Source organism: Plectrocnemia conspersa, unplaced genomic scaffold (assembly GCF_051122295.1).
Source record: "Plectrocnemia conspersa isolate PC_06_02 unplaced genomic scaffold, ASM5112229v1 ptg000001l, whole genome shotgun sequence".
NCBI classification, from domain to species: Eukaryota; Metazoa; Arthropoda; class Insecta; order Trichoptera; family Polycentropodidae; genus Plectrocnemia; species Plectrocnemia conspersa.
Genome location: NW_028277165.1, coordinates 14,647,499 through 14,663,269, shown reverse-complemented (window position 1 = coordinate 14,663,269; position 15,771 = coordinate 14,647,499). Strand labels below are relative to the sequence as shown.

The 15,771-nt window shown below is 27.3% G+C and overlaps 1 protein-coding gene across 3 annotated transcripts in view; it reads right to left on the bottom strand.

Annotated features, from left to right (window-relative positions):
• Gfrl (Glial cell line-derived neurotrophic family receptor-like) overlaps positions 1–15,771 on the bottom strand; it is a 221,967-nt gene that overhangs the window by 24,787 nt on the left and 181,409 nt on the right. For all 3 annotated transcript variants that reach the window (XM_088186464.1, XM_088186475.1, XM_088186486.1), the window contains exons 3-4: positions 11,817–11,987; positions 6,768–6,912 (exon numbers count right to left, since the gene is read on the bottom strand). In XM_088186464.1, the coding sequence (XP_088042590.1) occupies positions 6,768–6,912; positions 11,817–11,987 (316 nt within the window). The remainder of the gene's footprint in view (positions 1–6,767; positions 6,913–11,816; positions 11,988–15,771) is intronic.

Sequence of the window (15,771 nt, the reverse complement as noted above, 5' to 3'; positions counted from 1 at the left end):
TTATCATTTTTTTTATACCCTTTGTGGTCAATAAAAGTTTTACACTGCACCATAACAATTTTACAATCTCTTAAGCTCATAGTCTTGTTTTAGTTTCAAGTTTTTACAATTCGTTTTTATTATTTTGAACAAGTCTTTGAAAATAGTGCGCTGCAGGGTTATTCAAAAGAAAAAGTTTAAGCCTTTAATACAATATAAATACTTTTATCGAATTTGGAAAACTTTGACATACTTTTAAAAACACTTTTATAACACCGTCAAATTAAGTGTATTTTAATAGCTTATGAATTGATATACTGACTTATCTCTTTTGAAATCTAGTAATTAATATAGTATTTATCAGAATTATAAAATAATATTTATTTAGCTTTCTAGCTTAATATTTGCTATCAAACAATAAAAAAAGTAAATGAACGCGAAAATATTTAACTAGTCTATTTGCCACTCTAGCTATTTTTTTTAGGAAAGCTTCAGAAATCTATATGAATAAAACACCGTAGGCTCGAAACGTATGTGTATATAATACACATATATGCAGAAAAATATGCGATTTACAGTGATCCGGGTTTCGGTAGGATACTTTTGGCCTTGCCCATATACCGTACACGTACAGGGCACACAAGGCTATTAAAACAGACCCGCCTGACTGAGGATTTATGACAAATTTGAAATTCAAATGGTGGCGAAAGCCAGTTTTCGACACGGAAAAATACGCAAATACACATACACGAACGAGTTATAGAGAGAAAGAGAGAGAAAAATGTGTACACGCGCTTTAATATAGGTTATCTACGGACATTATCAAAGTTGAGCTGAAAATGAAATATACTCGTACATTGCGTAGTAGCGTAATTTTCGGACTCAATTTGTAACGAACGTGGAAATAAAAAAAACGGATGATGAATAACTAGATAATTGCTAAAATTTACTAGAATAAAAGGCAATAGAATTCTGTTTTTATTCTGCCAAAGTATTAGGTTTAATAAATCATTTTTTTAGTTAATAAACTGATAATGTTCAATTTAAACACATTTATAATATTATACCTTTAGATTCTAGAGGTGAAAAAAACATTTTCTTTCAATCCTACTATATTTATTTTGTAAATGTATGTACCTATATGCAGGGCATAACTGTTTATCGGCAATGCGTTACATATGCTTCGTCTTAAATCAATATCATTTATATCCCTTTTTCAAGTTTACTACATATATACTATATAATATAATATGTATATGTAAAAATATATGAATATCAAATATACGCTTTTAATATTAGACATGTATTATTAGAATTTCTTTTAATACATTTAATTTTTAAGTGCTAAGTCAGAGGTCAGGATTTAGTCACGTGATCGGTCATTACTTTATATATTTAATTGTATCTATGACGTCACTAGTTACTCAATTGTTTTATTTAATTATGATTATATATACATTTGAAAAACATGTAATTGAATTAATTTTAGAATACTATTAACTATAAAACAATACAAAAATAAATATGAATTCCAAATTCTAAAACATGAATTTTATTAATTGTAAATCTCGCTTGGCAACATAATTAGGCGTTGCCCCAATACATGCTAACGAAATAAACACAATCAACGATGACTAGGTGAGTAGTGAGACATTAAACTTAAATAAATCAGTGTCTGAACCTACGGGCTTAAGGGGTTTATTTTGTTCTCGTTATCATTTAATACATTCTTTAACAGTTGGGATATGTTTTCTGTAGATGTGTCCGTAAACTGCAGACGTTTCCAAAATGGATTTTCTCTGAATTACGGTCGTCGAACTAGACCAGTGGATGCGAAGAGAGAAGCGGCGGTTTCTGCAATACGGCCTTTTTAAATGAATATTTTGAATTAAATTATTTAATAATTATTAAATTAGTACAATTTATTAAATAAACAATAATTTAAATAATAAAATAAAATTATTTGAAATGTAAAAAATCATATTACACTGAATTGTAACATTAATATGAATAATTTGATTTTTAAAAATATTTTTCAGATTTAATTATATTAAATGTATCTAATTTTAACAATTATAAAATGAATATTTAAAATTAACTAATTTAATAATCATTAAATACTACAATTATGTAATTTAATTTATTTAGTTACCTAACGAGTTATAAATTAATACTAGGCTTGTAAACAAAACTAAACGATTTTTATTTAAATGAATTAATAGACATTTAATTGTATTAAATTATTTTAAATAAATAGTAAATGTCCAAAGCAAAAATTATAGCAGTATGACGAACCTTAATTTTTCTTACAAATTTTGGCTCATAATTTTTATTTTATAATCCATATTGACAGAGATTTAATAATTAAGTAAGCCAAATTTTAATCAAGACCTATTAAAGCTTTCATACCATATACTTTGTAAATATCTGATTGAATCTTTTCCATATTTATAATATTTAAAGAGAAATGAAAATATCCTTTAGATTCATTAGTCTGGATTTAAAAGAATCACAATGTAATTTGTATTATATTTACAAGCGCAAAAAAACGCGAAAGTAAACTTTATTAATTTAATGAATTGAAAACTGTCTTTAAAAAATTACAAACTTATGTTAAGTATTTTTATTCTACTTTTATAAAAAATATAATAATAAGGTAAAATCTTCATTACGTTACTAGATAATGGAGAAGTTTTAGTTTGATTAACATGGTAATGAAACATATGTAGAAGATTACTTCTACATATGTTTTATCATCAATACATGCAAAATACAATTTAACCAAGTTTCAATTGTGTTGCGACGCTGCCATACGCCATATCGATTTTTTCTAAAATTATAACTTTATTATTGTTCGACGGTGTGTGTACCGACTTTTTTTAGCCATTCGAAAGAAAGTTCGTGATTTAAACGAACGGGAGGGAAAAAATGAAGGCTTAAATACTGTTGCGGCTAATAAATTGGCTCAGATATGAATCTTTCGTGTGCACGTTTTGGTCGGTGCCAAAAGTGAACGGCACATAAAAATGGAACTAAAGCGAGAGTGGAAAATATACAAATGAAAAAAAAGCGGAAAATTTGTCATTAGATTAAATGCGATACAACTTTTCGAGAGACACAAAAAATAAAATTCTACAGTACAACGAATAGATGGTAGCAATATTCAGTTTTAAAATCTTAACCGTAATAATATTATACCTTAAAACTAATATAATTCGCCACTAAATTTTATTCCGTATTCTAATATAATACATTTTTTATTTAATTGCTAATTGATTGATTTTAAAATAGCTTTGTCTTGATAAAGCGACGTCTTGTTTGGTTGTGTTTTCGTCTAAAATCTGCGTTTCAAGTTAAGGTCAAGGAGCGAATAAAATTTTATTGGATTCACAAGAATCATTTTATCCCAAACGGTTAGCAGAAGGTTTTAGAAAATAAAACTTGGAGTTTGAATATATTTTAATAAATCGTGACTTTCAGTAAAAATAAAAAGAGAGAGCTTGAATAAGTGGTAGTGGTCACTTCAAGAATGAGCAAGTTATTTAATTGGAAGAATTCAACCTTTAGATAAGTTTGTATATTTAAATTGAGCAGTGTGTTTTAACTTTTTGGGAATAGTAAGTGCATACAAGTCAAAAATTGTTAATATAAAAAATGGTCGATTATAATCAAATATGATCTAATGTTGCATGGCAGATGCAAACTTAAAATTTAAAACTCAATGCTGAAATTACGTGACCTTTGGATTGCCCTGCACAATCATCAGAAATCAATCGTTTCACTGAAGTTTAATTACAGAAAATATTTTAGATATATACATTGATAGTATTTCAAACAAATTGTAGCTGTAATTAAAGCCTATTTGGTATTAAATGTATGCTTATTAATATTATATATTACATATTTATAAAGGAGCCTCATTATTTTGGCAGAGGCTGTAAACGTGATTGGTAAAAGCAATGGGAAACTCTATATAATTAATAAAGCATATTAGAGGATATTATACCCATATTTTGCGCATAATCTCTATTCAATAATTTTAATCCTTCCGTGCGGATTTTCGCGAGAACCCACATCTAAAGCATGCCGGCAACGTATCCGCCGTATTGTTGTATAACGAACGTTGTGTATTTAACTGAGGGTTAAAGAGAATTTGGCGCCCTCCCGAAGATACGGCCAATTTGTAGGCTTTAACGCTGGATACTCGCCATTTTTTGTACACGTGATCGCCGCGGCGAAAAAAGTTTCCTTTCCATCCTCTCGCGCGCCCCAAGGCAATTTCCCTAATTTGTTTTGTTCCAAAGTCGTTTTTCTGAAATGAAAATTCCCGAAAACGCTTTAAAGTTTTCACGTGACCCTAAATAGAGTTATTTTTTAACGCGCTCCTTCTTCTTAATCTCGACGATCGCTCTACAATGCTATCACCTGAAGGTGGCTATAAAACGCTTAATGACGCTTTGAACTTTGTATCTATTGATATATTGCTTAAGAATAAATTTTATTTTATTATGAAATCATAAATAGATAATATATGTGATGTATAAGGAGAAACATTTAAAGCGATATATTTTTTTGGTATGTAATACTGTCATTTATGCCAAAGTGTGTATGACGTAATAAATATAGATAACGTGATTGAAGTGTTTAAAATATTTATTAAGTAATACTTTAACTCTGTAAATTAAATAACCTGTTTCTGAAATTCATTCCAAACTTGTGTTTATTTATCGTAGTATTATATAATTATATATTAGTGATTTCACGGGGATCGAAATAAATTCTAGTTGCTAGGTACTAAATCTAGGGTTTATGCGTAATGCTGTAAAGATTCCCATTTCAGGCCAATCAATTTATTTCAGTTAGGATTGCACATGTGGTCTGGCGTTATCGTTATTATAGTTAAATATAATGTGCGGATGATATTTTTAATCAGTGCCTGGTTATAATTATTCTAAGCCAGTTTTAAATTAAAAGTACCGAATGGTGTTTATTGTGTTAATTGATCAAAAAAGTTCATTATACACTATACTCTTAATATCCCACAACACATATAGCATAAAATTTATCTGTTGTAATTTTTCTTTGTGGCTAGAAAAGTTTGCTGCTATAGGGGATGACCAATGTCATTTTTTTGTAAGATTATTATTTACAATCCCCTTTTCATGATCGTTACAATGTGCTTCAAACATTCTGTCTAGCAAGAAAAGATCCGCTGGTTGTCAACATATACAATATTTTTACTGTGATAATTTGTGTGGCACCCAAACATAGAGCTTTGACATGAGAAGGGAAATGAGAGCTTGAGGCTAAGCAATTTAGTTAAAAATTGCTAATATTTAACAGATATCGCACATCTGTCGCGAGGTATTAATTGCTCTTAAGCACCTAATCTTTGTTTGGAAAGGATGCGCAATAATCAATTCGTTCTAACCTACGTAAGAAGACTATAGTTATTTTTACTCCTTTATCAACATATTAAAAAGTCTGTTATGTTTTTTTTTGTACATATATAGCATATTTAAAACAAACGTCTTTATATTATATATAACTTGATGATATGATTAAGGAACGAGTGGTTAAATTATACTATATATCATATATTATTCTTTCTAGAAAATGATAATTTTTTTGAAAGGCTCTCTAAAAATATGTATATATTTTGAGGTTTTTATATAAAAAATATTTTTTATCGCTATAGGCGCTTATAATTTTAAAAGCATTTATTTATTATAATTTTATCTGCATAATTTGCATGGAAAGCATAATATTTTAGCTTTACGTTTTTGTTGAACATATATGATATTCTCTATTAGCTAAATATGTCAATTATTATATTATTTTAAATGCCTACTAAGTACGATCAAGCTTTATTTTAATGTAAAACCACGATATTTATCAGTGAGATTATGAAATTCTATGAAAATTTGTGCATTTGCTTTTTTCTCATTTAGATCAACTTTTTCGTTGTATCTTTACATAAAACAGAACAGAAGGACAATCCTAAATAATTATTTGCCTATTAGGCATTAAATTGCTTTCAAGGCGGATTCTTTTTTAATAAAATTGAAATAAATAACTTACTTAACTAAACAAGTTTCACCGCTTCCTACTAAGCTTTCAACTTAATTTATTACGCTAAATCTGTGTCTTAGTCGCTGTTTTATTATTTATTCATGTGTAAAGTTTCGCTAGTGAAAAAAAATTATATCCATAACTTAATTGATTTTATGTAAAGATGTATATATGTATGTATATATAAAATAGGGCATTTGATTTAAATAATCAATACTAAAATACATAAATAAAAATGTTTGTTTATGTGAAATAATTATTGTTTTGTATACATGTCTAAATAATGTATCGTTTTAAACAAATATCAAATGTTTGAGAGGTATTTGCCATTCTCTTTTTTTAAAACAGTTTTTACCTATGGTGATAAAAATATTTTTTTAAATTTTCGCTCACATTTTAACCTCGAAATATATACATATTTTTAGAGAGCCTTCCAAAAAAATTAACATTCCCTAGAAACATTGCGGAAAACCTACAGACTTCCCAATAAAGCCTGAAAAATATATTTATCGTCTGCGCCACATTACGCATATAAAGTGGAGCTGTACGCATCACCTACATACACTTCGAAATATACTGGTAAATAACAAAAAAATGTTTTATTACACATACACGCTTTTAACATACATATTACATTGTGTGAGTGATCGACGTTTTGACACTTTGTATTCCCGACCATATAATAACAGATATTGGAATAAAAATATTTGTAATACCTGTCATCCATTCGACAATCGCCATCTCTAGTCTTGCAAGCGCCTTTAAAGGTATCGTAGAGATTAGCGCAAGATTTTTCAGTATGGCAAACGTTCAAGGCGTAGTTGCAAGTTGGCAGAGCTTCAACTGGGTACGGATCCTTTTCTGTAAAAAAAAATATTAAAAATAATTTAAAAATCACGCTTTGAGAGAATCAAAAAATAATTTAAAATCCTTTCATGCTAGATTGCGCAAGCGTCAATTTTAATATCGAATAACAAAATACCGGCAGTACTCAGACTCAAAGGTTAAAATATCAAATATTCATAAAGATTAACCCTCGAGCATTAAACGATCATAATATTACTGTACTCGTTTTGAATTTATTATCACGTAATCATATTACAGACCCCTAATGTTGTATTACGCGTTTACGTTTGCAACACAAGCGCTTTTGTCGGTTGCCGCCGAGCGATCTTATTAATTGGAATTGGATTTTTCGCTCCCACCGTATGTGTTTTTTTTTTCATTTAATATACGCGTTTGGGAAATGAAAGAAAAAGCACGAAAATTTGATTTAGGAATATTCAACAAAACATTATGTGCGCGATGTAATATGCGAGAGCTCGTATTAAAATTGAATTTAAAACTTTCTTGGCGTTTTTGAACTACGATTGAAACAATACGCTATGTATGATGGTATTACAACTTTTAATATACATAAATATAAAAAGACCAACATAAACTGTCGTTTTTTGGACTAATATCTAAACCGAAACTAAAACCAATGCTTTTTAAGGCTTCAGAGACAATTAATGTACACAAGTTTGCCTTATCTTTGCTTTGTTAATAAAAGAATACATTAATAATCAAATAAAAAGAAGTTAATTGCGTGGGAATCGGCAGATTGAAAATATGTAAGGGGTTTTTCATATGTTTTTTTCAACCGAAAATTTCCGGAAAAAATGGCTGATTTCATTTTAGATGGTATGTGCTTTTTAAAAAGCTGTAATAATTTACAAACTAATATGTTTTAATAAATGATAAATTAAAAATCATTTTTTAAGTTCTCTTAAATTTAAATTAATTAATAATAAAAAAAAAAAATTATATGCTTATATATTGGCAAAAAAATATTGCAAAAATAAAAACAGTACAGATATAGTACACATATAAAAATATCTATAATAATAGGTTTTATTATTATAATCACATACATCTTTTTTTATTTATCAAAATTTAAGTTTCAATTATCATTTCTCAAATAAAAAACAATTATATTATTTGTGTATTTTTTTAAAAAATATTTATTGTTTTTTAAAATATTATTTTTTTATTGAAAAATAAGTAAATTTCTACTAATAATTGTTTGTAATAAATTATTAAGCAATAATGGGCTCAATAGACTGATGAAATCAGAATATTAAGTAATGAATTACTGTTAATTCAAATAACTTTTAGTGAAAAAATTCTGTTTATTTTTTATTATATTGAGAGCATTTTGTTTCAATATGCCTAATGCATTACAACGGGGTAACACAATCAACGATTACTTAGCAAGTATTAAATCAGTAACATAATTAATAGACGTCACAATGTGCAACTTCGCTTTATTTTAATAATTATATATTTATTTATAAGAATATATCGAAAAACCTAATAATTATCGATTGAAAGTTTAGTTATAATATATATTAATCACTATTTCAATTTCATAGATACGATAAGAATTACAAAACATCCATACTTATTCACCATGCTGGTTTTATAACAATCCCATAAATGTTAATTTATGATTGTCAAAATTCATTTAACAACTGTGAGAAATATTTAATATTTTATTTAAATTTTTATAGTTAAATATTATTCATTTTTATTAATATTAATATTTACATTGATTAAAAAAATATAAAACAGTATGTGTTTACATAATACATACTTTAACACTATATTGTTGTCAATTATATTATATAAAATATTTCGGTTAATTTATATTTATTTTTTATTTGTAAGTAATAAATGGTGTTACCATAATATTTATAACAAAAAAATATATTTTTTAGCAAAATCATAAAAAATAACGAAATTGTAATAAGAATATCAATTAGAAAATACGTTTATGGAATATATTTTCGTACTCGTTTTATACGCTATTTAATATTATACAATTATTTCGTATCGGTTTTTTTATATTAATAAAATCAATCGTACGTGAGTTTTTTATTTTTAAAACATAGTAGTTAAATAAGTCAGTATTTTTGATATTCATCAGAATGAATAATAATTTATTTTATTTAATAATAGCCTGCTAGATTATCATATTTTTTAGTATAATATCCGTAAGTGTAAATATATTTATAGCATTATTTATATACAATACATTTTTATAAATATATAAGTAACCTGTCAAACCTTGATGATCAGATTTGTAATAAAAATAAAGTAATATATATAATAGCTGGAGATTGGTACGTGGTACGATTTTTCATATATTCTGATGTCAGGCGAGAAAACATATTTAATAATAACATTTATTAATAAATAAATAAAGGTTGTTTTTAATATCATTAATTACATATTAGCACAACTTTACAGAATTTTGCTTAAGTTATCGTGAAGTGTTTCGCGTATGCTAAACCTATTGATGTTTTACATCAAATGGCCGATTTCATTTTAGTCCAAAATTGGCTGCTATTAAATCGAAACGTTGATGAAAATATATTTTTTAATTTATTGTGAAAAGGGAGTTGTGATATTTATTAATCTTATTTGCAATCATACTTGTTTTTTGGGTTTCATGCAACAAAACAGGTATTCATTTTTTACGTTTAAACTGAAACATATTGCGGCAGTCCACAAGTAATATTAATTTTGGGTTTGCTGAGGGTACTGTTAGTAAGGGAACTTTAAGCGTTGTTTCACGAAATTTGTAATAATGATATGAATTTAAAAAAAAGCTAAATACCTTTATCTGCTTTGTTAAAGCTAATCCATCAAAAGTTGTTCGGATACTGTTTGACACACAGCTGCCAAAGAAACGGTGGAAAATATATCATATGGTTACCGCACTAATTGACTAAAAGGCAAAAAAAAAAAACAGCACGTAAGAAGTCTGTTCAGCATTAATTCTCATAAATAATTGGTAACCATTTATAAATAAAATCATTATGTATAATAATGAATGGATTCTCTACGATAATTAAAAAAATGTGATAGTAAAAAGCTTCAAAACATGCATTGAAATCAAGTTAAAATAAAAAAATATAGGAACAATATGGTGTTCTAAGGAAATTATTTATCAATCGTTTCTCAAGCCAGGTGATACTCTTACAGCAAAATGCTGTAGAGAAATAAAAACATTACATAAAAAATAACTGCAAAATATCAGATTTTATTGATATTACCAAATTATAAAATTTATTTTTTCTGAAATTATCCTTAAAGATTGTAACCTTTTAAACATTTGAATTTATTTCTTAGAAAAACATCAATAATTAGTAATTTACAAAAAGCTTCTGACAATATTTGCAGATTTTTATAAGCAATTGATTAATTCATTGTTTAATGCAAGAGACAATGTTTGTAAACGTAGTAGGTATATATTAAATAATATAATTATATTTACAAAATAAAGCGTTTTTTATCGACCATTTTATATAAAACAACCTAGTATATATTTTTTATTTTATTCTGGGATTAAAAAAAAATTAAGACTAAAAAATAGTTGCTTTTGCTCCTTAAACCCACTATAGCGTTGTAAAATATAACTACGTAACTTAATATGTTTGTCGTTTTAATGCGAAAAAATCGAGTGTGTTTTATAGATAGAAACGTCATCCGTGACAGAATAATTCTTTGGTAGATTAGCATAAAACGTGACACCTGTCGCCTGACTCCGTGTGACACTTGACAGTTTTGACAAGGAGGGGACGCAAATTGACTGGAAAATGGTTTAATATTCTCGCCGTTCGTTAACACGACCGTGCCAAATTTTTGAAAAAGTTGTTTAAACATTTTTCATTAAGCGTCGATTAAAAAAATGTATAAATTTAAGGCATACAGCGTTACACTTTGTGAACCGAATCGAAAAAGGGTGATCGAAATTCTGCAGGGAAAAAAATATCTATCAATTTTCAGACCGAAAACATCAATGCTAAACGTTCGTGAATATTCATCGTTTTCTGTATTGTGTGTTGTATTGTTTTTTGTTATGGCAGGGGTCGCCAAATTACAGCACGCGAGAAGTTTTTTTCGAAATGCCAGAGATCGGTTACTAATTTGCATCCGAGGAATAAATAAAAAACTGATGTTTCTGAAGAGCATCAAAAAGATAGAATGGCGGATACGAGTATATGATATTTTTGTCTATCACACTATCAATGGGCAATTAAATTGGAATTTGTTATCTGTGGTCAAAACTGAGCTAAAAATAAAATACATATGTCAATATTTAAAGAATAAATATATTAATAATCTAATATAACTTTATTGTTTAATTTAAATTTTAAATACTTTTCATATTTCTTAATAAAATCAAAAGTAAGGCAAAACATATCAGCGAATATAATTTTTGGCGCTTTTTAAAAATTAAAGTTAAGTACAGGTTTGTAAAATTTCGTAAGTAGTAGTAATGCGTGTATCCCGAAAATCTTATGTTATTACTGATTATTTATGCATTTGTCAAGTTTCAGTGGTTATTGTGCAGTTCTGGGTGTTCTGCCAAATACCAATGTTAATAGTTGAATGCCAAACTATTGTCGCTTACATGATTTTTAAATGTCATTATTGCGACCCTTGCATATCTATTATTAATAAATATACATATATAATGAAGAATTGTGGGTTAAAATAATCCTAGATTATTTATCTATACATTCTATATATTTTATAAATATTATATAGGTTATATACATACATTTGAAATAGTATATCAATACTATATTTATTTATTTGCCCTACAACACCTATACATTTAAAAGTTTCAATCCGATCAGCTTCTCAAAAAGTTTGTAGTTTGTAAGGGCGTTTTAAACGGTTGTGGTTAAAAAAGAGCAAAATAAATTGTGTACCTTTCTTTAGAACGAAGACACAGGGATGGTCGAATAAGAAATCCCTGAAGGAATTACACTCAGGGTCCACGTTCGGCTCCCGGCAGAGACATGTTGGTTTAAAGAATGGAAATGCTTGGAGAGTTCGCAATGCAGCCTGGCACTTTGTCACGGTCACAGTTGAGCAAGCCACTGTAAAAAAAATAATATATTTAGAAACAAATCTTATACTGTTTTTATATATACATACATATATAATACAATAAACTAAAATTAAATACAAAGAAATAAATTAGTGATATAATTTTGAATTGAAATTAAACTACTATTTTATTGTATATCAAAAGTTATATAGTATAACAATAAACAAGAATTAAAAATACCGCATGAATAACCGTCACGGTACTTATTTTTATTTAATTTGTATTACCTGTAGTATAATCATAATAAATAATGTTTTTTTGTTATTTAATATTTTGTAAATAGTAAGAATTTTTACGTGCCTAAAATAGCACGTTGATTCAATGGAAACGATCAGAAAATTTATCCGGAAATAATGTTATTGTTTCTTGATCTGGGTGGCAAATCGCTTATCCTTTAAAACCACTGTTATCAATAAAGCTATTTCATAAAATTAAATAGCTTTGATATTTATTTTATTCTTTCTTTCTATATAGTCTCAAAACGACTTTTTTTACTATCAAATATATGCTTATATTTCAACATTCAATAATTTAACACACAATACCGCAAATAACGCACGAAGTTAGTCGCCAGTGAAAAAAAGATTAGCTTTGTTTATTTAAATATTTTTTAATTAGTACAGAAATCTGTGTCTAATACTATTCTTATTCAACCCTTTGGTATCAATCGCTTTCAGTTTTTATTGTAAGACGTGAACACATTTTATAGGCGTGTCCTAGAAGTGGTGCAATTGGTTTGCAAACATCTGCGATTCGACAGAGCGATTAAAGGCGAAATCGAGTGTTACTTTTTTATTTAAAAATAATATTTCTTAAGCTTCAATGATCATTAAAGTTAAAAGATGGACAAAAAATAAACCTTTAAAGCAGGGGTTATCAACTTAGGGCCAACTACAATTGTTTTTTTTGCTAGATGTCTCACAAAATCAAAAATCATTTTTCTTGTTTTGATTTTTTGTAAAAAAAATACAAAGATGGGTTTCTTAAGTCGTCGCCACTTATTGCACAGATTTATCTATTTTACATAAACACGCGCTGGCAACTAATACTAACAATAATCTACATATTTTGTCAACAGCCGCATAAGTTATAAACTTTGTCAGAAGTAGTTCTCCGTGTCATAGGAGCACAATATAGTGTTATTTATCATAGAAAAGTATTGAAAAAAACGTGTGATTTTTAAATTTTGAATACATCCAAGATGATGAACCCAACATTGGTGGTCGAAACGTTAACAAAGGAGACGTGAGAAAGAAAAGGCGCGATACGCAAGCCCTCACATCTCAAAAAGTTAAGTAACGTGTTGAATTTTAAAATAATATAAACACGTAATTCATCTTGCGATATTAACCCTTATGTATAATTTTATATGCAGTATAAAACTAACTCTAATTACAATAAATGTAAATCCATAGATGTTTTGTTTATTAAAAACCTATGTATATGTACATTTGTACATATATTTAAACCCATCATTAATTAAAGGGTTAAACTAATCAAGATGCTACGTCAAAGTCGTTAGACTTGTTGGTTCTGACATATGAATATTCTATTATTTTAATACCATATAAAGATAACATATTCAAAAGACACTCTGAATACTAGCAATACAATTATAAACTTTTTATTAATTGCTGTGTTTAATAAAAATACTATGTATTAATAATATTTTTACATAGAAAAATATATGTAGCATGATTACATTTATTTTGTTATAATAACGTTAAAATTTACGTCCTACTTATTTAATACGACCCACATTAAGCTTGACTTTCTTGAAGGTATCCATAATTGAAATAATAACATTTATATCTATTTATCCACATAACTATTTATTTTTATTCGCATGCATGTGTGCGTAATTCGCTGTTTCTACATGGAGGCACGCGCTTCGTTATTTTTTTTGGAACGGTGCCATTTTGAGACGTATCCGTTTTTATAGCTGTATATTTTGTTAGATCGAATAACGTGCATTGGGATGAAAATCCGAAAGCCTCTTTTGTAATTCCAGATACTAAACCGGTCGATATATAAATTGTATCTACATATAAAGAACACGTACGTGTGTATGTACGGACCCTGTTGTATACGTGTGGTATGTAGTACATATTTTAGAATGAGGCACAATGGGTTGAACCTGAGAATGAAGAGGTGCTCGAGCAACATTTCAAGTGGCTACTTTGTTCTACATTTCCGTCGCCATCTTTTAAAACGCGCCTACTGAATACCGTTTGGCGGGGTAATATCGCAAAAAGGAATCTTTTTATAATGTAACCTTTTGCAAAGGATACGTTTTTAATTCATTGTGCTCGATATCACGTGATAATCATTTTTTTAGCAATGACATTTTTAGAGAGTTTTCTTTATGTTATAAATATAAAAGCTTATGAGGGATCGAATATATAGCAACATGTTTTTCATAGTATAATTTTGCTATAATCAGTAAAGGATAGGAAAAAGAATATTATTTATTTATTTTAATACAATTTTGCATGAATTTACCAATTGAAATATGTTTATGTAGTAATAGAATGTTGGGTTAATATTGATATAACAATAGCCCATGGTTCGATTTTTGCAACAGAGCTAAAATTGCATTCATTATAAAATAAAAACCGGTCCAATATGCATTGTGACATTTAATGAGCAATATTTTAAAACAAGTTGCTTGTTATTAAAATCTGTATCAAACGATTGTCACAATATCTACTAACAATAATGTATTATTGTTCTTTTGTAATGAATTGCTTTACATTAGTATATATAATATATGTTATATGCTCAATAATTCACTACATTTACCGTTCGCAAGAATTACAATAATAGGTTTATATTGCAATATCATAATACATAAAAACAGATTAAGAAACACAGTATGATCTATATTAAGCCGATAGATGCTGATTATTGACATGAAAGATCTGTTTTTTAATTTCTCTCATGTCTGAAAGATCAGTATTATTATTATGGAATGATAATTTCAGTATTTACAGATTAGGTTTAAATAGATTTTACTAATCTCACGAATGATTACCTTCATAATTTATTAAAAATAGAGCTATGTCGTTTAAATTAGGTATTTAAAATTCTCTTATATATATTAAGTTACTTTAGCTCATAGAGGTTCTCCTATATGTATTCAAAAACCAAAACATACCAGTATTTTGATTATCGGTATCTTGGTATTTTTCATTTTGAATACTAAACATTATGCACATTTCTATGTAGTATAAAAATGTTACAAGAATTTTTTTACAACCAAGCTATTAATTTTTTTTTAAATATGGCATTTTTTTGCTAACTTAGAATGCTTTAATATACATATATTTAAAGAACGGAATATACGCCCGTTTTAAATGAATACATTTTTTAAAGATTGTTTACTGGTATATCAAAATAAATAAAGTAAACAGTTGCGTCAATCCCTTTTAGGATTAAGACTATATTACTTGTTGATAAAAAATATATGCTTTGTATACAAAGTTCTTTGTGTTGTTTTGGATTAAATCACAATAATATAAACTAGTAATTTGAAAGTCATAAGTTTTTTTATTAGTATTGTTTTAATGAAATATTATCTAAATACATTTTCGCCGGTAGAGATATATTTTTACTAGCAAAAATATAATTTAACTGTTAGGTGGCAATGAAATTGTATTTATATGCTGCTCAAAAATGGTTATGAAACTCAAATTTTAGTAGTACAAATACACTAAATATTAAATTATGATTATTTTAGTTAAAAATACACATACTGATACAAATAAATATAA